Raw genomic sequence first — 25,575 nt, forward strand, 5'->3', positions numbered from 1 at the left:
CCAACCCCATCCCTGAGCCCCTTCTCAGAGACAGCACCACATACTCCTTCCTGTACCCTGAACCCCCTGCCCCATCCCTGACCCCCCTTCTGGAGCCAGCACCTCATACCTTCTCCTATACTCTAACACTCTGCCCCAGCCCAGAGCCTCTTCCTGCACCCAAACTCCCTCCCAGAGCTTGCACCTTTCATCCCCTACCACACTCTGAACCCCTTGGCCCCAGCCCAGAGCCTGCAACCCCCTGCCCCAGCCCGGTGAAAGTGAGTGAGGATGGGGGACAGCGAGCAACAGGGGAGATGGAGTGAGCAGGGCAGGGCTTTGAGGAAGGATTGAGTCTCAGGGAAGAGGCAGTGTAGATCCTGGATTGCACTTAAATTCAAAAAGTAATCTTGCACGTAAATAGACCACTGCTCTAAGGCTACAGCTATTCGTCACTGTGTGGAAACCATTACTCTTCTGTCAAACTTCACCGGCTCAGCCACACTAGAGTAGCTTCCTGCCTGTCCAAGAAAAGGTTGCTAGGCCTCATAATAGTATGTCACATCATTGCTATTTAACATTTTCCTATTTCTCAAGCAAAAAATAACTAGCTGCAGTACCATAAAAGAAAACTCTGTAATATGGAAGGAAAGAAGATATTATGTTGAATAAGCTAGACTGAAAGAACTTAAATGGGCTCTTTGAATAGCAAATTCTATTTTGCTTTAATTGTATCTTTTCCCACACAAGTAAGTTTGTAAGAACAGCACTCTGCAGCCATAACAACTTGTGTTGAGAGCCAGTCAGCGCTCCTATATTAAGTAGAGTCAGGCCCAATCAGTACATAATGGGTGACCTATGGGAAGATATGTTGACTATTCAGTAAGCGACACCTCATTCCTTTGAGTCAGTGCTAAGGTAATGCCCCAACATGGTGGTTGTGTCCCTTGATAATGGAGATGTGGTCCTTCAGAGGATATGCAGAACTCAGGTCCTATCTCTCCACCTCATTAGACTAGCTATTCTTAATAAACACGGGTTAAATAAGGTCCATTCTGACACAGATAGTTCACTTCACACAACTAGTGATGTTATGACAAGTTTCACAATAATGTGTTTTTCTTAAAGCTCCAGTTGTTGGAGTTATGTGAATACAGGAACTCAGAATTCATTAAGAAACAAAACAAAAACAAAATAACCCCCCTTCCTAAAATTCTAGCTCTGATTGTCCTAGAGTGAAAAATGTGACCTGAGAGCACCCCACATGTTGAAAAAACAGAAAATAAAAAGAACCCAACCTTTATTGTTATTTTTTAAATCTCATGATTGTTAAACTAATTTTGTGATTTTGGTGGGTTTTACTAATTATTTTTTTGGCCACTATTACTAGTAACAAATGCAAAAAGAACGGTCAAAATAGCTTAATGGACCTACCTAGCTACAGAATACATGAAGAGAAAATCATTGTCTGGTGATCCAGGAGTCTTGCTGTAGTCTGTATATTTCTTCTGGGTAGTACTTTTTATATCTTTCATTACAGATTCCATTTCCTTACTAAGATTGGTTTCAGACTACAAAAAAAGAAAAGGCATTAATAGGTTAATTTACTTATCTGGAGAAAAGCAATATACAATTGCAAAGCTTAACATTGTCATTATAGCTATACACAATAACATTTATGTGTTATATGAAAAATATGTATTAACAGCTGCTATCATACTTTTTTGTCTAGTAGAACAGTATATTCTGAATAGGCAGGGAGATGGACAAAGCAATTTAACTGTTTTGTCTACATAAAGTGCAGAATTTTTAGTCTGTGCTATCCTAAAGTACAGTCAATGGGACATATGGATTGTGCAACAAGTACATGAAAATAACACATTTTAAATTGCAATCCTTAGCAAATTGAAGTATTGTTACTCTGAAATACCTTTTAAATAGAGATATTTCTTAAGAGATTGGAAAACTAACATGATTTTACAGATTTAATTACACTGAATGACATTATAAAGCAGCTACATTATGTACAAGTAGATGTAAATTGTTATCTTTGCAAAACAAAGAATCCATACGCTTACGTGTTCTGAATAGACATACTTCAAATAGCTTCCACTTACAAGGGATTCATGTTTTACATTGAAAAAAAAAATAGTGAGCTTCATGAAATATGATTCAGTTCTATGTAAATTACCAGAATGAACTGAATTAAATGAACAAGAAAAATCCATTCAAAAATAAACTTTTAGATTAATAATGTTTTGGTCATAACTCTGTTTTTATTTTTAATAGGTAATGTCATAAAAGTTCTAAACCTTCAAAATGTTTTGATTACATTTAATCCATTAAAAATAGTACAATTTTCCCATACAGAAAGAGGAGGAAAAATGTGGCTTCATAATTTAAATAAGTCACAGAAAGAAATATGAAACAAAGAAAGTTGAAAGATAGAGGCAAATTAACAAGGATCTTTCTGCCTTACACTGATGCTTACTGGGAAAGTTCCCAGCTGTTCTTGAAGCTCTTCCACCTCTTTTATAAGATCTTGCATACTCTTGTTACTATGACATTGCAAAAGGCTTCTTTCCACATTGTTTCCAGGATAACAAGGAAGAACACTGTTTGCAAATTGCCTACAGAGGGGACAGGTAAATTCTCCTTTGTCCACAGAAAAACCCTGGAGGACCTGGTCATTCTGAAAAATAAAAATAATAATAAAAACGTAGATACATATGAACTCAGTGAAGATGACAATTGTGTTCTTTACATTTTATAGACAATGTCTCACAGATAAAAATATAGACCATTTACAAATAGGGGGGGGGATAGCTCAGTGGTTTGAGCATTGGCCTTCTAAACCCAGGGTTTCAAGTTCAATCCTTGAGGGGGCCACTTAGGAATCTGGGGCAAAAATCAGTACTTGGTCCTGCTAGTGAAGACAGTGGGCTGGACTCAATGACCTTTCAAGGTCACTTCCAGTTCTAGGAGAATAGGTATATCTCCAATTATTAAAATTAAACTGAAAACCAAGAATGATAAGAACATGTGCTTAATTTTGTAAGAGCACTCTAATTACTAAGACTGTCTCATGATATCTCCATAATTTACAAGTATTCCAGAATGTCCAAGACAATCCCATAGTTAAGATGTCCCACAGTTAAAGGAGAGATATTTCTGCTGTTCCCATATCACAAAAACAGTGACTGCATCATCTCTAACTGACACGCCAATTTGCTTGAACAAATTCTAGGTGGGACATGGAGCACTCACCAGAGGACTTCTCCTGCTCTGCTTGATTCATGTTATTTCAGGCAGAACAAGGAGTGGTATGACCAGCAACAGAGAACCCTGTGGCATTGCAGAAAGCCTTTCATCACTGGGAAATAGTGGGGCTAGGGTGGGGCGAAGGGGTTAAAATGACTTTTAATGTTTGTTTTTTATGGCTGATTGTTAGCAACTGCCTTAGAGTTTGAAAGTTTTCCTTATTAACTTTATTACTCTTCATCTGGCAAAAGGAAAATTTACTTATCAGTAACGGGAAATACCTGAAGTTACTCTCAGGAGAAATACATTCTTGAACTTGTGTTCACACTATAGTCCAGAGACCAAGAACCTAGCCGTTGGAGGGCACCATGACAGATGGAATGGCTCAGTTCCTCTCCACTACAATAAATCTCAAGGGACCCTAAAGCAATATGGAAGAAGAGTGTGGAGCTATAGGGGGTAGGAGGGGGAAGCCTCCTCAGAGAGCTTAAGTTACTGTACAGAACTTCTCATTTTCACTTTCACAAAGTGCCTCATCAGATCCTCACTCCTGAGAGCACTGCAGGAATAGTCCTGACTAAGTGTAATTTGAGCTTCAAACAGGTAGTCCTGGTAATGAGACAGTCTCCAGCAAACTGGCAGAATTACCTTTGTAACTAGTCCCTGACTAGTTAGATCAAGTTTGAATAAAAAGTTTTATCCATCAAATGGGAATACAGTTTTCTACCAAATTCTAGACATACAGTATATACACAGCATAATTATAATATTTTTAAACAATGAGATTAATTTGTTCAATTTTTCTTCTTTATATTTGCTTTGGTAGGTCAGCATCATTAGATACAAAGTCAATTTTTCATAAAAATGTAAAGAAGAAATAAAAAGATGTTAAAAGTACACTGTCTGGAAGATGATCAACAAAGCCTTGCACATCAATGTAGAAAATAAGAAGGACTAAGTCTTGCTTCCATTTAAATTAGTGGTAAGCTCCTATTGACTTCAATGGGACAAAGATCAGGTGCAAACAATACAAGACAGTTTTTGGAATTGCAGATCAACTTACTCTTAATGACTCCATGTAAGATTTATGACAATCTATGTGTAACGTATGACCACAAGTTTGTACATAAACACCTCCTTCCCAGCCTATTGACACTGCTTGCAGACAGGAACTCTTAAAAAATAAAAATAAATGTACATGATGTTATTTCCAGCTAAAATGTATACATGTGCTGTTCAATAAATATTTCTTTCACTTTTATAGGACTTAGTTATAATAATCCTTCCACTATATACCTAATGCTGTGCTTTGCATTGAAAACCGAATTTAAGCTCTTATTAAAGCTATAATACTGCAAACGTTTGCCTTCCAGGATGGTGACAGAATTAGGGAGGAATAAAATGCATATAGAGTTCACATAGATTTTACCGTGTTAGAGCATTCATAGTTATACTGAAGGTAAGTGTCACAATATAGTTCTTGCAATTTTATTTCTGAACTTCTAATACACGCCACACCCCTAAGTTACACATTATTTCAGCACCAAAGCAATCTTTTTTTAAAGAATCTCTGGCACTCACTGTATTCAGAGAGCTTTTAAAGTCCACTCTGCTTTAAAACTACAAACTTTTTCCTGCTTCAGAAAAGCTGACTCCAATATATTTCATTCAGCATGAGCAATACAATGATGCCATAAGTCTTTGAACATAACATATATCACGTAAATTAATAAAATGTCCACAGTTGCATAATTAAATATCTATCCCACTTTAACTCATTTCAAAATTTCTATTCTCTTGCTAACTGCTTAACAATACAGTCAGGAATACAGTATAAGATTAAAAAAGGCATTAAGTGGCACAATAATTCAGTGTATCAACTTTTGGGCTGTGGAGATCTGAAGTCAAAGCTCAGCCCAGGTCTAAAGCCTAGCATAGGGTGCTACGATGATGCCAACAAATTATTTGGCCACATCAAAAAACTACACAATTTAGTGAATGGTACTCTAACTCAAGAAATGATCAGCTGGAAAAAACAGAGAGTTATGATTAGAAACTTTTATAATACATGTATATCTAGTTATAATCAGTTTTATTACTTCTCATTTCATGAGCAACAATTTCAAATCACAAAATTAAAATGCATATATTGCATTTACACAAAAAACTTGTCCTAATAGTGAAGAGAGAACAGTGAAAACGATCAGCAAAAATACCGGTTTTAGCCCTAAGACAGACTTGTCCTGCAATGATTTATAATGGATAATGTAGAAACAACATAGTGGTGGTTTGCTTCTTTTGGTGCTATAACACCTCTTTTTTCATGCAATTTAGCATATAGGACATTCTTCTATTTTACCTGCTCCAATTTGATCTCTAACATTTTATAGCTCTCCAAGGCCTGAATCTACCACCTTAACCATAATACAGTCTTTCTTCTTCCTGTTGGCTCCCACCTGATTGAGGGAAAGGTTGGGTGGTGAAGCAAGTGAGATTATATAGTCAACTAGGATGAATCCCAGAATACAGTGGCCTCATTCACTGAGAAAACTCATTGTCTGCAGTCAGAGAGATTGGTGTCTGCAGCATTTCTTACATAAATGGGATGGTAAATATAGTGAATAAGGCAGGAGACCACAGGAAGGGGAAGGATAATCAAGAGATGTAGATTTTACTGCCAGTTCAACCACAGACCTTCATCAAATAACACACTCTCTATGCATTAGTTCTCCCAAATGAAATGGTGATACCATATTTTCACCGGTACTGAACAGGAGTTACATTAGGACAATCTCATTAATATTTGTGAGGCAATCAAAAAATGACGACCACCACTGAAACATCTATCAAGAAAAATGCCTGCTTCTGAGCCAGATGTGGATTTTATGCAGTGAATAAGGTACAGGGCCTCACACAAACAAAAGGCTTCTTTAAAGTCCTGCTTCCTCCCACATGCACCTTACTAGATCATGTTCCACAATCTCTCTACCTGTTAAAACTGAAATTCCAATACACTTTCTTATGTGTGCATGTGCAAATCCCTTAGAACAGTGAGAGAGTGCCTAGTCATTGGAAGTCTGCACACAATTGATACATATGCATGCACGTGAAATGCCACTGGAAAGTTGGCAGATTGTTAGTTTTGTCATATGACAATAATCGGTGTGAGAACACAAAGTAAGATTTTTAAACATTTTTAACTTCAATAAATCAAAACAGAATATTTACCACAACATGTATAAACAACAAAGAACCAATAAATGGACTAGGGATTACCTATCTGCCAAATTTCAAGATTCTAACAGCTTCTAAGGGTCTAGAATTGTGGGTTGGTAATTTCTTTTAAGTTTTCCCACAGTTGAAAAAAAAAACTTATTTCTCTCTTCCCCCCCACCCCCCGCCCCGACACACTTTCCATTCTTAAAAATAGCTCAGACATTTTTCCCTGACTGAGCAAATACACCAAAGTTCAGCCAAAAAAGGTAAAACTTCAAGAAAAAACTTTAAATGACCTTCTTTTGCACTGTATAGTATACAGTTTTTGAAACAATGTTTACATTTTTCTTCAAGTGAAAGAGTATGGATCCTATTTTGTATCTTACAATTTTCAAAACTAAGTAAAATCATCCTTTCGTCTCCTGAAACCTTCTGCGGTACGTGTCATTACGGAAGGACACCTACCACTGAGGGCACAGCGGATCAACAAAAGGATTTCTTATTGCTTAGCTCAGCAAAACAAGCCACTCAAGACACTAACAGATGTTTCTGTTTTTATGCCAATAAGAAATTTAAGGATTTGCTCTTTCATGCAGAGACATTTTTAGCACAGTAGTGATCTAGAAACTTGAAAGCAGAAATAACTAATCCAACTAATGTCTGAACTGGAACCAGAGTTATTTAGAGCAGAAAGTATTAAGGCACTGAGTCATTAAAGTATCTTTTAGATTATTTTACAAACACTCAATGTAGCCTCACAGGAAGGGAGGAATCAGATTGATCATGAAGTCACACTTCCATAAGGTCGACTTAAATAAAATACACTTTTCATCAAATCCCCTGATTATTGTATCATGAGAAAAGCATACAGATATAGATTACATACATTTTTTTAAAACACTTCACTGGGGAATAACTGACCACTAGCAGTTTGAAACACTGCCAAAGACCCCCAGTTATATTAACCAAGTAAACATATACCAAGTTTTGCACTTTAACAGGTTTCCTTTTGACAAAAGTAATATACACCTCTACCCTGATATAACGCAGTCCTCGGGAGCCAAAAAATCTCACCGCCTTATAGGTGAGATGGCGTTAGATCGAGCTGGTCCTGTACAGCGTACCGGCAAGAGCCGGTATGCCATGCCGGACTGGACCGGCTTCCCCAGCAGTGATTTAAAAGGCCCAGTGCTCCAGCAGCTGCGGAGAGCCCCAGGCCCTTTAAATCACCACCGGAGCTCTGGCAGCGGGGCTCAGGCAGGAATTTAAAGGCCTGGGACTCCCTGCAGCGGCTGGAGCCTCTGGCCCTTTAAATCACTGCCCAAGCCTGGCTGCCAGAGCCCCAGTGGGGATTTAAAGGGCCCGGGGCTCCAGCTGCTGTGGGGAGCCCTGGTCCCTTTAAATCACTGCCGGAGCTCTAGCAGCGGGGCTTGGGTGGGGATCTAAAGGGCCAGGGCTTCCTGCAGCTGCTGGAGCACCAGGCCCTTTAAATTACTGCCCAAGCCCGGCTGCTGGGCTCGGGTGGTGATCTAAAGGGCCTGGGGCTCCACACAAATTCAGATATAATGCGGTAAAGCAGCAGGGCTCAGGTGATGCTTTAAAGGGCCCGGGGTTCCCTGCTGCTTTACCGTGTTATAGCCGAATTAATGTTATATTGGGGTAGAGGTGTATTATTAATCACAAGGTCAAAGTAAGTGCATTACTGTCACTCTTTGGTGAGTATTTATGCACAAGTATATTATGCTAGGGTTGACTAGAGTGACCAGATGTCCAGATTTTATAGGGACAGTCCCGATTTTTGGGTCTTTTTCTTATATGGGCTCCTATTACTCCCTACTCCTTGTCCCAATTTTTCACACTTGCTGCCTGGTCACCCTAGGGCTGACAAAATAGCATCATGAAATGAAGGGTAACATCTAAATGATATAATGCCAACTCAATGCAAAAAATTAAAATCAATCTATGGATACTTTTAGTAGAAGATCTGTTTGTTCAGGACAGTTTTCCTGATGGATTTAAACACCTATATATATTAAAAAAAAAATAAAAATCAAAAATTCACAGCAGACTACTAACCTTCTACTGCAGGGGTCCCCAACGCGGTGCCTGTGGGCGCCATGGCATCCACTGGGGCGTCGAAGTGTGCCCGCATAATGGCCGGAGGACGAGCATCTGCTGAAATGTCGCTGACAAGCAGCATCATCCAGAAGTGTTGCCGCCGAAATGCCGTCAATTTTTGGCGGTGACGCTTCTGGATGACATTGCTTGTTGGCAGTATTTTGGCGGCGACGCCTATTGACGCTGCTGCTTGTCAGTGGCATTTCAGCAGATGCTCATCCGCCGCCATGGTCATCCGTGGCTTGTCATGTGGCGCCTGCCAGACAAAAAAGGTTGGGGACCACTGTTCTACTGCATACAAATCAGACAAAATGCCAGAAATTGGCTGATTTCAGTTTTCTGTTTAGAAACTGATTGTGTTATGAGCACATGATGGGGCTGACACAAGTCACATTAGAGTTAAGATGGCATTGGCTTTTCTGTTTAAAACCAGAATTTCAGTGTTCTAAGCTCCATGTGTCTAGTTAGATCAGTTTGAAAACTGGTATGCCAGCAGAGGACCCAGTGTTTGTGCTGCAAATCTGGGGTCATTTGATCCCAGGAATCAGAGATATGACCCCTCCCCAGCAAATGACCTGTTTTTTTAAATGTTCACCCTTTTACAATACTTTTTGTACAGAGACAAGGATAAAACTATAGGCTGCCTCTACAATAGTTATCACTGGGTTAGCCCTGCTGAGATCTAGTGTCCAGTACGAAGAACCAGATCCAAAGCCTAACAATTAATAAGTTATTAGACATTGTTTTTGGTTTTATGAGGAGGTGAACTGGGCTGCTGGGAGCAATGCACAGAATGTCACAGCAACTGTGTGCAGAACCCAGACTGGAGCTGCGACATAGAGAAAGTATACCCAGTCACATAGGGGAAAGTGCAGTGGGCTGACCATCAGAGAACCATGAGTTCAAGTCTCTTCTTGTTTTGATCCCTGTTAATATTTCAGTGTACTCTTATTAAATCAGGCATTATATCTTTATCCTAGGTAGACAACTACCACTCCTTCATTCTACAGAAAAAAAATAACGGAGGATGAAAAAGGTCACTTCTACCAGAACTGGAAATAGAATTGAGGTCTCTACTATGGCAAACCAAGTCTCATTCCCTTAGCCACTCTATCTTTTGAAATGACATCCACTATTCCAATATTGCAAGGATATTGTATGAAAATTTTAGCTTGCAGAGTTTCCACTGACCTATGCAGAATAACCTGCACAAGGAGAACTAGGCCCTAAATTTAAAAACCAAGGAGCTTATCAAATATAAATACTTTACACCATTCTTATTTCAATTAATTTGTAAAAAAACAAAATGCAGAAATAAAATCAGGAAGTCCAATTCTAAATACACTGAGCACAGTTATTATACAACTGGTAATTCAATTCATGTTTTTACACAGCACTTTTAGAGATGACGGTACTACCCTGTATCAATACTTACGTCTTTAAAGTATCGCTGTAATGTTGTAAGCCTAACATCATGTACTGCTGCACATGTATCCGAAGGGTATATCTGCTCCTCTTCACTGGTAGGTAGTTTCTTTGGCTCAGTGCTATTGCGACATTGCCCCAAAACTATACATAGAAAAAAGATGAGCAGGGGTAAAATGGACATTGATATATGCCCAATGAAAAAAGACAAATGAAAATTTACCCCAGGAAATTGTAGGTATAACCATATTTGTCAGATAACAGGTTTTGTTTCGGGCTCTGATGGAGTAAGTACATACTTTGTATTCACTGTCTCTGACGGAGTAAGTACATACTTTGTATCCACTGCTAGTTTTTACATTTTTCCTTTAATACCACGTTCCTATGCTCCCATCAGGAGGTTTTCCTTTCGGATTATTCAAGAGGATTTGGAGGGTAAACAGGACAATCCTCTTCCTCATCTCCAGCCCCACAGAAGAGGCCAAGAGTTTAGCTCTTTAAACCTACAGATCTGCATGATGCAAGGACCATCCATATGGAAGCATGTCTCCCTCATCCTCTTGCCCAGGCTCCATGAGGCACCTTAACAGTATGGTTTATGCTGTCAAGGACTCCTGGAACAGTGGCTCTTTCAATAATCCCCTTTTCATACCTGAAGAGGCTTGTAAAAGCACAACTAGTCCTGTAGGTCGATCTTCAGTGGAAGGGCCACTCTGTCCACAAATAACACAATCATACACAGCCTCAGAAACATGCTGTTCTGATGTGGCTATCTCCATAGCAATATCAGCATCTGGCAATTCTAGGAAAAACAGATAAGTTATGGAATAATTAAGATGCAATAAACATCTTGCATATAGATCTGGATAAAATGTCCTTAATCCTGTTCCCAGACAGAATATCATTGAAAAACACAGAAGACTACTTACACCTAACCCTGATACTTCAAGCAGAATGGGTGCACATGCAGACTGTAAACTAGAGCCAAAACACTGCTGAAAAGCAAAGACTACTCCCTCACAGAACTGAATGTTCACTTCAAATTTATAAAGAGCCTTAGCTCTGAGATGCTGGTTTCTTCCGCCTACTTAGATCGTACATTAAAAACTCTGAAAAGTAGGGATGAAGGGTGATGAGTGTGAATCCATATTTACTGAAACCAGTTAATGGTAAGTAACCTTTTCTTTCTCTAATTAGTGTCAGAATAAATTCTGAAGATCTTGGGAAATCAGCAATAAAAACACTTTAAGGGGTGGAGCTGAGGAGAACTGGTTAAATAAAGGTAACAGGACTGCTCTGTGAAGTGCGTGTACACGCATGAATGCACCTCCAAGTAGCAGCCTTGCATATCTCAGGGACGCAGACATATCCAAGAAGTGCTGAAGAAGTTGCTTTAAGGTCAGTGGGCACTGATAAACCTGCAAGGGCATAACTGACTTGTATAAAAGTTTGACATTCCCCCAGACTGTCTTCATACACCACAAACAAATAAGTAGTTTAGAAAATATTTAAGTTTTTTCCAAGATAATTTGGGGCCTTTTAACATCTAAACTATTCAGTGTGGCTTCCTCCAGTAACAAATGTAATTTAAGGGGAAATATATGTAAATATATGTTCAGATGGACCTTAGGGAAGACCTAACATAAAAATGTGGGGGTGCAGTCATAAAATCACTTTCTGCTATGCAACACTATGTTGGAAACAGGGTTGGAAACAGGGCTGTGAAATCCAGCCATCAGGATCTGGATTTCACAGACTCTCTTAGTGGATATTATTGCTTTTAGAGGTGTAGATCAAAGCCTAATTTTAAGCACCTAAATAAAAGACTGATATTCAAAGATGTTCAGGGCATGCAACTCCCACTAACTTCAGTAGGAGTTGCAGCTGCTCAGCACTTCTGAAAGTCAGGCCACTTATTTAGATGCCTAAATATAAAATTAGGAGTCTACTATACCTCCAAGCTCCTAGGTTTGAAAATCTTGCCTGGAGTTTTTATTGATATAGACAGTGAAATCTCTCCTAGTGGTTTGTTGCCAATTTATTAAACTAAATACAGGTGGAATTTCACACACACGTAGAAAAGTGTGGCAATTTATTTTTTAAAGGAACCTTTTGACTGTCAGAAGCCCAGAAAAAAAAAATCCTTGAACAGGAATATGATACATTAATATGTCCATTAGTTTAAATCTGACTGTGCTTAAGGCCAAAACCACAGAGCCAAAATCTGTCAGAAGCTCAAATGTCTCCTCTAAATAGGAGGACTAAAAATAGAACTGATAATCCTTGCTGGCTTAAAAGTGAAGACTGAGTATCTCCCAGGCAGGCAACCCTATACCGGTTGCTTCAGGGTGTTTGTGATCCACATCTTGCCCTTACAAGATGGGCATAGTTGAAACAGAGTTTTTCATGGCCGGGGAGATGGATGTACAGAGGGGGAGAGATCTTCACATCTGCTCCAGCCCCTGTATGCAAACTACAAGGGTCAAAGCAGCATAAAGGGGCCAAAAAGCCCTAGCTGCAACTGTGGGAGGATTTCCATGGCAGAGGCACTGTTTATGACAGCTGTAAGGCTGCCTTATATGGATACCATTTCAAGCTGGGAGCAGGCGGCCCATGTTCAGGGAAGGGTAGGATCATGCAGAGCAGTGAAGATTCCATGCAGCGCTGCTGCCCATCAAGCAGCTCCCAGGGTATCCAAGGTCACGTGAAAGCTTCTCAAGGCCCCAAAGCTGCCCATATTGGGAGGGCACAAAGGTGACTTAAAGCCACTTCAGTCAGCCCCTGGGCAGCTAGTTTTGTACTGAGCCTCTTAGATATGTAGCACCCAGGGCCAGCTCTAGGCACTAGCAAACCAAACACGTGCTTGGGGTGGCACATTTTCGGGGGCAGCATTCTGGCCATCTTTTTTTTTTTTTTTGCCATGGGGGAGCAGCACCCACACCTTGTGGCTGAGCTGGGCGGGCTCCGAGTGGGGGACACTCTGGCTGGGGGCCACCCCGCAGGGTGCACGGAGCCACCTGCAGGTGACGCAGGGCGGCCGCCCCCCAGCGCCGCAGTCAGGGCTGGGTGAAGCGGCCTGAACTGCCCAGGGGCTGTGGCAGGGTGGTCAGAAGCAGCAGCGGGGCCATAAAGGGCGGGGAGCTGCCATGCAGGGCCCGCGTCCCACTGTCTGGGGCTCCGCTACCTCTGAGGCTGCCCTGCCCCGGCTCCTCAGCCCCCTGCTGGGGCAGTCCCCCCCGGCTCTGCCCTCCCGGGTCCCTGCCGGTCCTGGAGGTGGGAGCGCCAGCTGGAGGGACCCTGGGCTGAGGTGCGACCTGGGAGCCTCACTGCTTACGCCAGCGCTGGACTGGCTGGAGGCGAGGGGGGAGTGGGCGGAGTTAGCACTGGTGGGGGGGGGAGCCCAGGGCTGGGGCGGCAGGGGGAGCGACTGGCGGGGGAAGAGAGAGAGACCAGGCCTGGGGCGGCAGGGGGCACTGGTGAGTGGCATGAGAGCCCAGGGCTGGGGTTGGGGGCAGCCAAAAATTTTTTTGCTTGGGGCGGCAAAAGACCTAGAGCCGGCCCTGGCAGCACCGAATCTCACCCAGAGACTCTAAATGAAAGCAAAGAACAACTGGACCCAATGACATCAACAGGACTGTGACAACAGTGCACCTCCAACTCCAACATTTTAGTAAATTAACAACTAACTCTACACAAACGAGAGCTGGAGTTTTGAGATTGGAAAATAAAAATAGCCAAACGTAACAGCAGAAGAAGCAGAGAGAATTCTGAACTCATTTCTCCATAGACTGGAAAGAAAAAAAAAGAAGAAAAGTCTTGAGGAAACAGCATCTTAACATCTTGCTCTGAGCTTTTACCACTGCACAAAAGCATGAATGTGGCTCCAATAGTTATTAATCTTCTAGAGGGCTCAAACTTCATTGTAAAGGGCTCACATACACCCAAAAGAGCAAACTTGTACGGACACTATTTGAAGGACAGCATGAAGGTCTTCCTTAAACTGATCAAATTTGCAAAAACATGGTTATGAATTGTTTCAAAAAATCTTAAAGCTAAAACTAACATGGACTTTAGTCTTCTTAATTGAAATATGGAATTGCTGATCTAGTCATTGTACAACAAAATTATTTACATCATGAAGAAAAAAGCATTTTTACTGAGTGATGATGAGATTTTCAGTAAGTAAAAACCTGGCTGCTGCCTTGGTTTTCCTTGTATATCTCTGGAACTCAAATGAAGGCCTGATGATTATTCTAATCTGCCTCCTCTCTCCCTCAGTAACATCAAGTCCTTTCGCTGATCGCAGACTGAACAGAATTATTTTCAGAGTTTAACAATATCCTCAGTGGCCTACAGAGTATGGTGGATCCGTGTAACAGAAAGTGAAACAGGCATATCTGCAAAAATTATAAGCCACATTTTTCAAGAGATATTGCTTAAAAACAAATGTTTATTATTTAAAAGTGCTCCAAAGACAGTGATCCATCCATCATCAAGCAATAAACAAAAACAAAACTGCCCTTTTGTATTCTAAGTATTAGTGCAGGCCACTCAACTGAAATGTCTGAAGTATGACAGTGGTCACAAATAATGTCTATTATAGTAAAGGTTGCAAGACAGTTTTGACCATAACTGTTTTCATTTGCTCAGATTTGGACTGCATTTTCCATGCTTAGTCTCTTCGCACAGATAATGGTGGATGTTTGAAGTCATTTTTGAGTTATGGTTAAGTAAAACCAAACCAAAATACAACACACTTTTTCATTGTAAAAGAAAAGTTAACCATTCAGCAAAAACAGCTGAATATGAAGTTGATAGTTGGTTTGTGCTTTGAGTAAGGTTTAAAAACATGTTTTTAAACCTAAATATTTATAAAAATTTAAAAACAGCATATTGATCATGCTTTCATATAGAATTCTATTCTATAAAGGTTCTGGGGTTCCTATATCATGCTCAATGCTATAGTATCTGAGCCTTCCAGCAGTGCAACTAACATCTGCAACATGCTTGTTCTCTCATTTTCTTGCCAGTAGAAGGAATCACGAGCAGTGCAGTGCTTTTTCTTTTTTTACTTTTTCAGAATATATTATAACGTACACACACACTCACAACACAAACATTTACAGATTTCTATGTTTGTTGGCGAAATCAAGGTCATAGAAGAGTGCCTTGAACATAGAGTAGAAGGTAGTGAGGTTTGTGATGGTCATAAGTTCCTGTGGTCAAACTGATGTTAATGATATGGTCATACGGGTAAAGAATAGGTAGAGTTGTGTGTCATCTACATATTGCTGGCACGTTAGTCCGTGTCAGTTCACTTAATGGATGCATGCAGATGTTGAACAGGACGGAGAGAGAATTAATACCTGTGGGACTCTGTAAATTAGGGGCCCAGTTGTGAAGGTGTAATTTCCCATCACTGCTCATTGGGTGCATCCCTCCAAGATGCACTCAAACTATTTTTGCCCAGGACCAGCCTCCTCTCTCAAGTGAGAAAATTCACAACTTGTAAATACAGAATGCCAGTGAAGTTTACATATCTTGCTTTAGGCACATACATTTCAAAATACCAGTATTCAGAATAGGATTGCTTATAAGTGTAAACAGCAATAAAAGCATTTTCATTAAGAAGGCTTTCTAATAGCACTAAAATCAGTACAAGTTGCAGGATGAAAAATATCATTTCCAAAATGATATTATTTTAATAGGTACTCATTCCACAATAATTCATTTTAATGTCAAATGAAAATGATAACCTTCAATATTTATACTCTTGAACACAGCAGTTCCACCTGAGGTGTTTATATTAATTTGGCTGAACCATTTCTCTAGCAGCCAAAATAATGATAAAAATTATATTTAGTCTAGTCACATAATGCAATAATTGAAATCACTGTTAAAATTATCAAATAACCTCTCTGTTCATTTGAAAATTATGCCCCCAGTTTTATTGATTTCCAGGATGGTTTTTTTCCCTTCATCTTTTTGATGGATGTAACATGAAAGTTTCTGAAGTACAAAAGGAAGGCTCACGATTCCCTCCTACTGTATTCCTTCAGTGCTGAAACGATTTTTGTACTACTTTTTTTTAAACTTAAATATCTGGATTTCCTTGCTGGAAAAATATAAATTTCCATAGACGACAGACTTGGAAGTTATTGAGAAGATTATATATTTGTTTAGATCACAAATAGATATAATAATATTCAATATCTGGTTATTTGTTTCTTTAAAAGGGACTGTCAGAGTGAAGACTTTTTGCAGTATGCAATAATATTTACTTCATACAACAGATGGACCTTCTTGATATGATTTGGGATATTATACAAACTTATCAACAAACATGGAGGTAACCGCTTTCCTCCACGAAATCTGAGGATATGATAATCCTGCAAACAGCAGTTTTATTTTAGAACTTTACTAAAGGAAGTAGTGAAAATAGTACACCCATAAGTGAAATCACAACACTGTCAGTAAGCTACGCACCACCCTAGGAAACAGACTAGCACATTCAGAACTGGTGTTTATTGTCATAATACCCAAATACCAATTCATAAGTCAGATATTTACCAAATGCCCATAAAGAGTGTGGTGTGAAAGGTAACTCACGACCCATTTATCTCTAATTTATACAAAAAATGGTATGAACATTTCCAAGTCTAAATGCAGTTTAAAACACCTAGTGTAAAAAAAACAAATCATTAGCTATCACAAAAGGAAGATATTTTAAGTTGTTGGGAGCTAAACTTACAACGGGAAAGGAGGCTATAATATGCTGATTATTAATTTGTATGTGCACTTAATGAATACCGTTGCAATATGATTTTTCCATATATTAGCAAAGAGCTAAATCAGTTTATGAAAAACAGTTTCCTTGCAATCTTTATTAGCCTATAGCTATTAAAATTGTACAAACATTTATCACCATCTAGTGGCAGCCTGATGAACAGTAAATGAAAAGCAAACATATAAATTGCAAATATTTTTTCCCCACTCTGAAATTCAAAGTACTCCATTATACTTTAGCTATCAGAGAAAGTGTGTGACATCTGTTATCATGGGGGGAAACAGCCACACTAAAGTTACTTTTAATTTTCAATATTTTTGTGCCATTCTAAACAATGGCTGACTGGTCAGGGCTTTGGGGTTGTTTTAGACTTTTTTTGTTGTTTTTTTACAACATCTTCTATCTCCAAAAGCCAGAGCTGTGTGGAAGGGAAATAAAGGAAGTGTTTCTGCTCTTTCAATACTGTCAGCTTTAAATAAAATATTGCTTTCAATACAGCATGGTGTGCACATCAATTCAATATCCTTTCACAAGGAGGTGGAGCACTAACACTGCAAAAAACCCAAACCTCATATCGCTTACATATATCAACTTTTAATTGGCACATCCCAGATGTAACCTATATTTTTCACAGCTCTTGTATATTGTGTGCTACCAATCTTTGTGTTAGTTTGGTGTAAGGAGTTTTTTTGCCTTTTCAGCTAATACTTTTCAAGATACTTATTGCATTTTGCTTGTCAGTCATGATGACAGATGCAATTTCTATAGCCCTAGTTTCTGAGAAATGGTCAGCCTTGTCTCTTAATTTTTAAATATTCCAGTGATTTAAAACCACATAAGGCTATCTAACATGAGAGCATTTTTGCCTTTTACTTCCTTCAAAGTTCTCATTTACCTAACAAGCAATTTTTAATATAAATAGGAAATTAAAATAGCTTAAATTTAGCAGTATTTGTTCAACAATTTACAGCAATATACTGTTGTCATAAACATACAGCTAAGGGTAGCATAAAATCCCTCTTTACCCTGTAACAAGTTAATTCCAGAGGAATTAGCCCCTTAGCTGTATGTTTACGACAGTTTATGACAACTGTAACTCAAAAAAAAAGTTATGCATTTGATTTATTCAGACTCTGCTTCCCTCCAATTAGCACAAAAATCAGCCAGATCTATTGGTCCACCATTTGGATGTCAGGGTTTAGGCAGATTGTTGAAAAATGTATATATTTGCACATTGCATAAACAAAAATATTTTACTCCAGGGTTCACTTGTTTTACAGTTGCTTGCAGGGATAATTGTCAATATCTGGTACTTGTATCCACACTATGATACTCTATTTCTCAATAAAAATTGTCTTTAAAAAATGAAAATAAAACTAGCATAAATTTTAAAAGTAAAATATAGATACTACTTGAAAAAAATTTCAGAGCCACTGTTTCAAGACACAGTGATGTGTGCCAACATTGCTTCTTACTTCCTTGTTGCATATGGGGAATAGGATCAAAAACACATTGGCCTGGATTTAACAATGCAAATGATCAAAAGTAAAACTTACTCCATAAACTTTTAGATGTGATACAGGGCTCTTTCAGCCACTATTAAAAAAAAAAAATTAAATGGGGCTAGATCTTTGAATCCAAAAGACTACTTACTATTCAAATAAGAAGGCAATTTCCTGACTGTCACTGAAGGAAAAACGAGTGAGGATACGAAACCTCAATAGTAATCATTAAATCAAGACAAGATTTTTGTTTAAACAGACAAGACCATACTTAAGATTGCTGGTTCAGGCTAAATTAAATGGTCCCACTTAGCCTCTGAGCTGAAGCCAAGTTTTCTGCTAAGAAAGCATCATCTATATAAGCTCCACCGTTGTACTTATGGTTTCTGAGACTGTACTGTCGAAGAACAAAATTCACAAATACTGTTCCATTAGCTTAAGACTCCAAAGTCAGAATTAACCCAGGTTACACATATTTACATTTGAAGAAAAGACAGGTGTATTTATTGGTGACACAGTAGTTGCAGGTAATTAAGCATGTCTTTTCCAGTTAACTAACGAGATAAAGTAGTTTTGGGTCTATGCCAGAAGGACATTTTTTAAAGTATATCATCAACGTCTGGCTTTACCATACTGTTACAAGATGACAGTATGGTAACAAACCTGGGATAACAATCTTAAAATAAAATACAATAGGGAAGAGGAAAGTGTTCCTTGTTTGGTAGAAAGAAGGGTTAGAAGAATATTCTGAGGGGGATTAGGAGAACTGAAAGGATTTTGGCAGTTTGGAAGAGAAGATTCAGGCTGTGGTTTATATCACAGAGTAGAGTTTTGCAACAGGAAAGAGGATGGGCACAGGGTGCATGACAGATCAGAATGCTGAAGGTGAACTGAAAGAAGCCACATCACTAACAGTGAGGGAGGTGTAGGATGCCTGGCAATAAGTGAGGTGCCTATTCCTATGTTCTGTCTTGCCCCAGCTTTCCAGTTTCCCCACTCCTCTCTATAGAGCAACCCACCCTCTCACTACCTTAATTCTAATCACATGCTCCCAGCTGAACTTGTGCGGGATCCAGACAACCACGTTTCTCATTCAAGACACTGGAGATGGATAGAGATTCCTCCCCAAAACACGTTACTAGTACCTCTTATGAATGTGCAGTAAGGACTGTGGCAATCAAATGGTTCAGAAATACTTGGATTTCAGTTATCCATTTTGGGTTTCACTTGGAGGTTGTTCACTTAAATACAATAAAACTCAGGGTTTTACTACAGATGGAATTTATATGCAAGTTTAATATTCAGTATACTTTTTGACACCATACTTATTTGTTTTAATGTATAAATAGTGAAAATAATAATGCAGAAATGTCTTGTGTAGTCTGTCACGAGTTATTCATGCCTTGTTAGACACTGATAATATTTTTTAATAGAATATTCAATTGACTTGACTGGTTTCTCTCTTCTGTAGTTAGGTAATTTTATTTTAATTCTACCAGTTATGTTCTCTTTTCTTTCCTATCATTTTTAGCTGTACTTGAGGAGTTGAAGATCATTAGTGAGTCAGATGGGATCCAGGTAATTCGTTCCTCCTTCCATGAAACCACAGTTATATAACTTCACAAGGCTTATACTGTACATTGAATAATGGTTTGGTTATTTCCTTGTAGTAGTAGCTACTCCTGTTGAAGTGAATTGATGAACGGTATGTTCACTGACAATATTTTGTTAAAGTTTTAAGTAGTTATTTGTTTGGAGTTTTTGTTGAAGCGCTATGCCTCCTTACCCAAATCTTTTATATTAGTCAATGATTGTAAAGTGCTGTAAAGAAGAAATATATTCAGAATCTTAGCAATTAATAAATTTAAAAATAAGTGAAATGACATTTTCTAGCTTCTAGGATGGTATTAAAACAATGATGGTTTTATAAAAAGCAAGTAGTCTAGGTAATTTTCAATCTGCAAATTATTCTTTATGTTCATCATCATTTTCTTTGGATGTCTTAATATATTAAACATAAAATATCTCCTATTACAATCAACAAGACTTCATTGAAACAAGGTAAGCTGTACCAAATTAACTGAAATACATAGTCAAGGACATAAAGTAATTTAACTTTGTAAGCCATTGTTTCTTTCTCATATAGCAAATTGCATTATTAACCCACTAGTGAAAACATCTGCTCCAGGGTTCGAATCATTCACCAACTAGAATGGCACTGGCTGCACATATCAAGAAGAAAATACGGTTAGTTTGTAGGCTAGGGGCAATTTTCTCTTTCTGAGCAAGGGAAATTTTTGCAAGCCATTTGCAATGAGATACTGGTGTCAAGTCCTAAGACAGTTTACTCTTCCTCCCTTTGAAAAGCATTTTTTAACAACTGCCAACAAGGAAAAACAATGATTTAAGGGGAAAAAATTGGATTATAAATAAATTGCTTCTCACCTCCAAGCTGTTTAAAGGGGCTTCTGCATCCTATCCTGAATATGATAACCAGACAAAAATAAAAATATTTCTCCCACAGGACACAAAGGAATCTTGTCTTGAATTCTGCATGTATAGGCAAGACAGCATTGTTCTCTGTAGCACTCCAGTGCTGAATTCTATGGCAAACTGGACATTTTGCAGTAGCGTCAAGTAAATTTAAAAAAAAGCCCAAATACTTTATATTCAATACAACAAATAAATACAAACTATAGAATAGGATAAAGAAGAACAAATAAGCAGAGCAAGGAGAAAAGAAATAAAAGCTTAGATGCTCACCAAATTTCACCTCTGATCATAACTAGGTCATAAATTCTTTAGAGAAGGCATCTGTGACATGAAGCACCTAGCACACCCTAATACTTTATAACTTATAAAATTAAGTTACATATTCCTTGTTTTGTTTTTAAATTCAAGTGCTATGTACACCTCCATGTTTCAGTTTGCATCAGCTTTTTTCAAAACATATACGCACTGTAGTAGTTTGCTGATGAAATGCTGGAGGTCTTGGCAGCTGTGAAGGTGACATTTAAGGATTTTAACACCCAGGAGGGAAATTGTCTGAAGCAGGAACCAACCTAGAAGTGATTGTGCTTTTGGCATTGACAAGAAATGCATCTCACCCCTACCCTCCTTCTAGTGCAAGGTCAGAGATTATATTTGTGTTCGTATTTGATCACGCAGCTCCCTAGGCCAGCAACCTTTGACAGGAACTTACTGCCTCCGCTGCAATCAACAGTCATCAATAAGCATAATTAGCTAGATGTTTTTGCCAAAATGAGCATCAGTGAAGTAGCTAACAATGGCTGATTAAACTAAACAGTGCAAACATCTCAGAGCTTTTGGATTCAGGCTGTCTTCAGCCTCAGGCAGACAACACAGCAGCAGTTTACATTTGGTTCACATTTAGAAATGTAAATGGCTAGAAATGTAATTAAGGGCAAAAAATTAATTTAGAGGAAGTTTAGGTTATAGATTCTGAGACAAATTCCAGGACTGCAGTATCATGGACCTGTGTACACATCAATCTCATAGAATACTAAAATCCAGTCCTGGTAATTAAAAAGGTTAGCCTTTAACCATATTAATTTAATATAGCCTTAGCCACGTTTTCTGTTGTCATGGTAAAGTTTTTCAATTTTTGGAAAGGAGATGAAAACTGCTCTCTTGTCAGAAAGTAATTCAGAATGGAAAAAAAAAAATCAATGTTTTAAAAATCTCATACATAAATGCATCAGGACTTCTGTGTTTTGACTGATCTAATACAGTCATGATTCTATCCTTGCACACTACTAGTTGGGAATCCTTTGTTTACTGAAGCACGCTATCACTGACACCAAAACATGTAACGTGCTGTTCAGTCAAAAGGTAGGTCCACTCTTCTTCTCTCCTCCCCTCTGTCCACAGTTCTCTAGTAGATGTTTTATTGTTCTCCCTACTCCTTTCAATGTCATTCACTCTGCTCACCTAAAACCTTCCTTCTCACTGCCCTTGCTTGCAGGTCCTTCCTTTCCAGTTATTTAAACCTTCTTCCCCCTGACATTTTTGCAACCTACATCCAACAGATGTCTGAGCTTCTCCAGTGCCGTTAGCAAGAGCCACTCCTGGGTGACAGGTGTCACTTCAAAAAGAAGCTGCTTGATGCTTAACCAGCGGTACTTGGGGTTGGTTGTTGGAATTTTTAAGCACCACTGCACAATGGCACTACAAAGATGGGAATGTTAGGAAGCCAAGCTGGGGAGGAAGTGAATAAAACAAGAAAGGGAGACAAGGGAAAAAGAAGAGGTTACGTTATTCTAGTAGAGAAAACAAAAAAAATTATCAGCTATGACAGTTAGGGAAAAGGTATTTTCTACTTTTTAACTACCTTAATTTTGAATCTGGAATATTTCTCTTGGCATAAAAAGTATGTGGTTTGTTCTGTACTTTCCCTTGCCCCAAAGACCTCCACTCACACCTTTCCGTTGTGTGGCTCACTCTTGCTATTGTTCCCCCGTTTGAGAGAGAGACAGACAAACACCCCTACCCCACTTCCTGGCTCATGCTACTCGTTCTCCAGAGTTCTTTCACACTCAGCGACATCCCAATTTGGCTCAAGAGGTATCCCAGGGCCACATCTTTCCTAGCCCTAGAAAAACATCTCAGTGCTTGCTCCTTATGAGATTTTCAATACTGACAGATTCAGTATCCAGCAGATACTGATAACCACATTCTATATTCAAGAAATTCAGAAAGCCTGGAATTATCACATCCCTTTTCAGAATATTGTACATCTCCACACACTTGAAAAAATACTAGTACTGTGTATGTATTTCTGGTCAAGACTAACACACACAAACTTGGAAACTGTCTATATTATACACAATGTTAAGGCACCAATCCTCCAAGGACTTACTTGCATGCTTAACTTTGATGGGGTCCCACTGAAATCAAGGGTATTACTCACAAAGAAAGTTAGGCACCTGCTTAAATCTTTGTAGGAATAGTTCCTAAGGGTATGTCTTTCACTAGCAACATGGCTGTGAAGAGCTCTCCCAGCACTGTTAAAAAAAAAAAAACATCCCCATGAGGGGAGTGGCTGCTGCACTGTCTACACTGCCACTTTGCAGCCTCAGGCGGTGTTTTTTCACACTCCCGAGAGAGAAAGTTTCAGCACTGTAAAGTAGCACTGTAGACGAGGCCTAAGTAGAAGGCACAAAACAGCAGGTGAATACAAAAAAACAGGAAGAACAAAGTACAATGAGATGATAATGATCAGCATGATAAAAATGCCCCATCTCAGTCAATCATGTTTTCTTGCATGATTTCTCTGAGGTCATAAACCTTGTAGTTCTCTAGTCAATCATTGGGTGTTCCAGGAAAGAATGAGTAGACAAGATATAAAATTTCTCAGATAAAAGAAAAAATTATTAAAAATGAGTATTAGGCCTCCCTTAAGGGCATAACACCTAACAGCACATTTTGCTCTTCCTTTGCAGGACATCCTCAAGATGAGCTGAAAATGTCTATCTCGTAAGCATTTTCATACCACATAATTTGTTTGGAATTGCTGGAAACTGTGTCAGGTTTCCTTCATGCCATGGTTTGGAGTGAAATATCAAAATGAAATTTCAGTGCATTACTTTTTGATGCAAATTTCTCTGCATTTCTAGCTCTGGAAAACCAATCTGATAAACATCTGGTGCTTTGTTTTATTATAGAATTTAACAGTGACCTTGCTGACGTATTTCATTCTGTATTCTCCTGCGTTTAGCTGCATGAGATTCAGAAATCAAAGAGCTAGTTAAAGGTGTCTACACATGCTAAATACAGTTTACAATTCTAACTGTAGGCAGCATTCCTCCTGCTGAACATTATGTGTCAAAGTGGTCCCCGAGCATCAAAGCAACTGTTAGCACACTAATATCTTTTGCCTTGACCCAGCATGTGTGCTCTCAGGAGACCAGTAAAAACTAATTATTTTTCTAACTGGCTTCAGAAGATTGAGTGTTAGGAAATGTGTGTCACCTTGTCTTAAAAATGTGCACTTTTTACCCTTCGCTAAGGAGCACTGCTTCAAGGACTGAAAGATGTCCTGCTGAGAATCACAGCATATTAGGAAAGAACTGAGTAAGCACCGATAATTCCCACTTGTCGAGAGGCATTGCCATATACATTTAATTGAGTACTCCAAATTGATAAAACTATTACACGAACACAAGATACTTAAAATTCATAATAAAATACATGATAAAATTATGTAACATGTCAAGTTCAAGATAAAGGTATATTTGAGACAAAGGTTTAGAAGTTTGCCTGGAATAGTTTTTACCAATTCACTTAAGAGATCACTGAATTATTTACAAGTATCTATACAATTTATTAGAAGACATTAATTTGAAGAAGAGGACTTGAGCTTTGCTAATTACAGTTTGTAGGACATCAAATATCCCAAATTTTTGTGTGCTGTGGATGCAACAGTGTAACTTTGCGACACTGCACTGCTATGGAGTGGCAATGACCAAGCCTAATGTCATCACATAACAACTTTGTTTTAAGGGGAAGTGTTAAAAGTAGCCATTTTGGAGGGTTACAAGGCTCTGGAAATTACAACAGATATCATATTGCCAGTTTTACTCAGAAAGGTAACTACATAAGGATAGTTGTTAGCAGCGTGTTGTAGCAATGTTGGTCCGGGATATGAAAAGACAAGATGTGCACGGTAATCTTTTATTGCACCAAGCTTTTTGAGCTTCCACAGACCTGAAGAAGAGTTCTGTGGAGCTCAAAAGCTTGTCTCTTTGACCAACAGATGTTGGTCCAATAAAAGATATTACCCCCATCCAGCTTGTGTCTCTCATATAAAAATGACTTTCTTAACTAATAGATCTTCTCCGTGAGAATATTCAGAATCGTATGTGCTCACTTTAGTGACATATATATTATATATATTGCTGTAAGTCCTGCAGAATCCATACTATTGTTAAAACAGAGTAAGCTGGACTCCATTCTTTCTTGTGCATAAATACAAATGTTTATTAAGTTTCATTCAATTACGTCTAGGCAACCCAAATGGGAATATGGTTGCACAGATATGACAGTATAACTAGAACACAATGAGATATATAAACGCAACTGATGGCCTAAATAATATGCAGAACTTCTTTTACTGGTGATTACACACAAGAAAGAAAGAGCTCTGAGCTCTCTCAGTCCGGGGCCCTGAGCACAGGGTCAGACATGAGCGTCGCCTTAAGTTGGGTAAAGACCTTTTGACACTCATCAGTCCACTTAACTGCATTTGGCTGGGTCTTTTTGATCAGG

The 25,575-nt window shown here is 38.8% G+C and overlaps 1 protein-coding gene and 1 long non-coding RNA gene across 6 annotated transcripts in view; one reads left to right on the top strand and one right to left on the bottom strand.

Moving 5' to 3' along the window:
* UBR3 (ubiquitin protein ligase E3 component n-recognin 3) overlaps positions 1 to 25,575 on the bottom strand; it is a 217,063-nt gene that overhangs the window by 62,508 nt on the left and 128,980 nt on the right. For 3 of the 4 annotated variants that reach the window (XM_030580246.1, XM_030580243.1, XM_030580245.1), the window contains 5 exons: positions 10,652 to 10,801; positions 10,010 to 10,143; positions 4,304 to 4,414; positions 2,459 to 2,671; positions 1,414 to 1,550 (listed from right to left, as the gene is read on the bottom strand). In XM_030580246.1, the coding sequence (XP_030436106.1) occupies positions 1,414 to 1,550; positions 2,459 to 2,671; positions 4,304 to 4,414; positions 10,010 to 10,143; positions 10,652 to 10,801 (745 nt within the window). The remainder of the gene's footprint in view (positions 1 to 1,413; positions 1,551 to 2,458; positions 2,672 to 4,303; positions 4,415 to 10,009; positions 10,144 to 10,651; positions 10,802 to 25,575) is intronic. The other variant, XM_030580242.1, reaches the window with a different exon arrangement.
* LOC115659708 overlaps positions 11,193 to 25,575 on the top strand; it is a 35,648-nt gene continuing 21,265 nt past the window's right edge. Inside the window, exons 1-3 of one of the 2 annotated variants that reach the window (XR_004002635.1) lie at positions 11,193 to 11,397; positions 19,820 to 19,866; positions 23,751 to 23,784. This is a non-coding gene — a long non-coding RNA (uncharacterized LOC115659708). The remainder of the gene's footprint in view (positions 11,398 to 19,819; positions 19,867 to 23,750; positions 23,785 to 25,575) is intronic. The other variant, XR_004002634.1, reaches the window with a different exon arrangement.

This window comes from Gopherus evgoodei, chromosome 11, assembly GCF_007399415.2.
Source record: "Gopherus evgoodei ecotype Sinaloan lineage chromosome 11, rGopEvg1_v1.p, whole genome shotgun sequence".
Taxonomy (NCBI): Eukaryota; Metazoa; Chordata; order Testudines; family Testudinidae; genus Gopherus; species Gopherus evgoodei.